Here is a 2,943-nt window from a genome sequence, read left to right as displayed (position 1 = left end):
GGAGGCGGAGTATCCTGGCTGCTGTCCGAGCGAAAGAAACCTGAGGCTTGACGCGGGCTTGGTGATCAAAGGTCAAGCGCTCGAGAGGTGGAGTAACTGGAAGCGGGGAGAAAAACCTGAGGAGAGGTGGAGTAACCTGGCTGCTGTCCGAGCGAAAGAAACCTGAGGCTTGACGCGGGCTTGGTGATCAAAGGTCAAGTGCTCGAGAGGTGGAGTAACTGGAAGCGGGGCGAAAAACCTGAGGCTTGAGGCGGGCTTGGTGATCAAAGCTCAAGCGCTCGTTATTGTACTAGAAAGGGAAGTTTTTAGTGCAATCCTTCCAGGGAGTTTCTGGAAGAAGAGTGGAAGTAGGCGGGTTGGCCGAACCACTTAAAAATCTCTCTTGCATTTACTTTCTGTTTTTATCTCTCGCTAACTTCTCGATTGCACTGCATATAATCACACCTCTCGAACTAACCCAAACTCGTGCTAACCAAAAAGGGGATAATATTTCCGCTGCGCATAAAACTTTGTCTTCACCTCGTGAGGTATCGAACCTAAACATCCTAAGTTCAATACACACGAGAGGTCGAAAAGATTTGCAAAATCTTATACAAGTCTATTCACCCCCCCCCTCTAGACTTGTACCCCATCCCCTTGGGACCAACATCTAATGATGGCTTTCTATGAAGGTTTGCTTGATAATTCAAAGATCTTGGTGGATGCTTCATCGGGAGGGTCATTCACGGTTTTGGAACCTACTCAAGCCGAGGAACTACTTGAAAAGATTGCAACAAATGGAACAACTTGGTATTCGGAGAGATCTTCACAAAGGCTTGTGGGAGGATTTCATGATGTTGATCGAATATCCGCCTTGTCGGCTAAGGTGGATAATATGGCATCCATGGTTCAAAAGATAGCTCAAATCACTCTCCAAAATCAAAATATGAGCTATACTTCTACTACTCCCAATTTTTCAAGGCAAATCATGATGTGTGAATTATGTGGAGGAGAACACAATATGGGAGAATGCTTAAATGATGATATGGGTTATCAATCTACTTTGGAGCATGTTGATTTGGTAGGATACGGTAGGCAACAACAATCATTTCAACCTCAAGGGGTCTACAATCCAAACGCACCAAGGAATCATCTCGGTTTTTCTTGGAGTAATCTGATGGGGGCTGCAAATCCCCAAAACTTTGGTAATAGAGGACCGCCACCGGGATTCCAAGGGCAGCAAAATTTTAGAGGTGGCCAACAACAACAATCCATGCCAAATCAAGGATTCCAAGCCCCGACTACTCAACCAAGGCAATCTTCAGAAAATTCACCTCCACCAAATTGGGAAGCCATGATGGAAATGATGTTTAAATCTCAAATGAAGAGTGACGAGAGGTTTAGGCAATTGACAGAGAAGTTGGATCAATTGGGTGCTCATAACAAAATGTTGGAAAGACAAATTGCAAACCAAGCTTCTACTTCTAGTACTCAAGTCACAGGTAAGTTGCCCGCTTACCCTGAAAATCCAAGGGAACATGTCAATGCCATTATAACAAGAAGTGGAAAGGAACTTGAGGAACCATCTTTCCAAATTGAAAAGCCAATGCCAAGAGGAAGGAGTAATGGAGAAATTGAAGAAGAAGTTGAAAAAGAGGAAGCTACCCCTCCCACTTCTATCCCAAATCAACGAGTTCATAACAAAGATGATGGAGTGAAGCCGGAGAGGAAATATGTACCACCTTTGCCATTTCCTCAAAAATTTCAATGTCAAGCCAAAGAGAGTAGATGGAAGAAATTCTTGAATTTGGTTGAAAATTTGAATGTGTCTATCCCTTTGCTTGATTTACTCACTCAAGTGCCTTCTTACGGCAAGTTTTTAAGGGAGATTCTCTCGAGAAAAAGAAAACTTGGTACTCAAGAGATGATTGCTATGACACAAGAGTACCGGACCCTAATACATGATGAAGGAAAGTTTCCTACCAAGCTAAGGGATCCCGGGAGTTTCACTATCCCATGTGTCATTGGAGGGTTCACCATAAATAGATCACTTTGTGATCTAGGAGCAGGTGTTAATGTAATGCCTCTATCTCTTTGCAAAAGGTTAAATTTGGGAGAGCCAAAGCCGGTTCAACTCACACTTGAATTTGCCGATCGGTCAACCAAAAGCCCTATTGGAATACTTGAGGATGTCCCGGTTCGAGTAGATAAATATTTTGTGCCTTGTGATTTTGTTGTTATGGATATTAGAGAAGATCCGTATATTCCAATCATATTAGGGCGGCCTTTCTTAGCTACAACTGGAGCTATAATTGATGCAAGGAAGGGATCAATAATTTTTGACTTTGGAGAAGAGAAAGTAGCATTTAATGTTTTTGATGAGCCTAAATCTCCTTTTGTTGAAAAATGTTATCGGGTTGATGAGGTTGGTAACAAGAGATTGGAGAAGGGTGAAGAGTTTGATGCTCTTGATGAGAGAACTTTTGATGAGCATAAAAAGTTTAAAAAAATTTTACATGAGGAAGTTGGTGATGTTGCACTTTTGGAGAAAGAATCTAAGGTGAGAAAAATTGAAGAATATGAATTTTTGTTTGAAGATGGAGGCCAAGTTCTACAAAATAAGGGTAAAGATTGGGCAAACAATTCTAAATTGAAGGCATTGATAGAAGAATACCCTATGGCTTTCAAGAGTTTTGTTGAGCGCTTCATCGAGGCTAGGAATTGGAAATGCCTCGAAAATCATCCAGGATGAACTTTGCAAAAAGGGGTCGAGCTCACGACCTTAAACGAGCGCTTCTTGGGAGGCAACCCAAGTCATTTTATTCTATTTTTATCGCGTTTTTGCACTTTGCTAATTTTTGCATTTTTAGATTCTTATGTTTAGTTGTTAATTGCTTGATGCTTGATGATCTTTTCTTATGTTTAGTTGTTAATTGCTTGATGCTTGATGATCTTTGAACCTTT

General features: G+C 41.5%; 1 protein-coding gene across 1 annotated transcript; it reads left to right on the top strand.

The window, feature by feature from the left end:
* Window positions 1-655: 655 nt before the first annotated feature.
* On the top strand, window positions 656-2,731 carry LOC116013158. The gene has a single exon (XM_031252808.1). The coding sequence runs from the start codon at window positions 656-658 to the stop codon at window positions 2,729-2,731; it is 2,076 nt and encodes a 691-aa protein (XP_031108668.1).
* The last annotated feature ends 212 nt before the right edge of the window (window positions 2,732-2,943 follow it).

Source organism: Ipomoea triloba, chromosome 3 (assembly GCF_003576645.1).
Source record: "Ipomoea triloba cultivar NCNSP0323 chromosome 3, ASM357664v1".
Lineage (NCBI taxonomy): Eukaryota > Viridiplantae > Streptophyta > Magnoliopsida > Solanales > Convolvulaceae > Ipomoea > Ipomoea triloba.
This window is presented reverse-complemented; position numbering and strand designations above follow the sequence as displayed.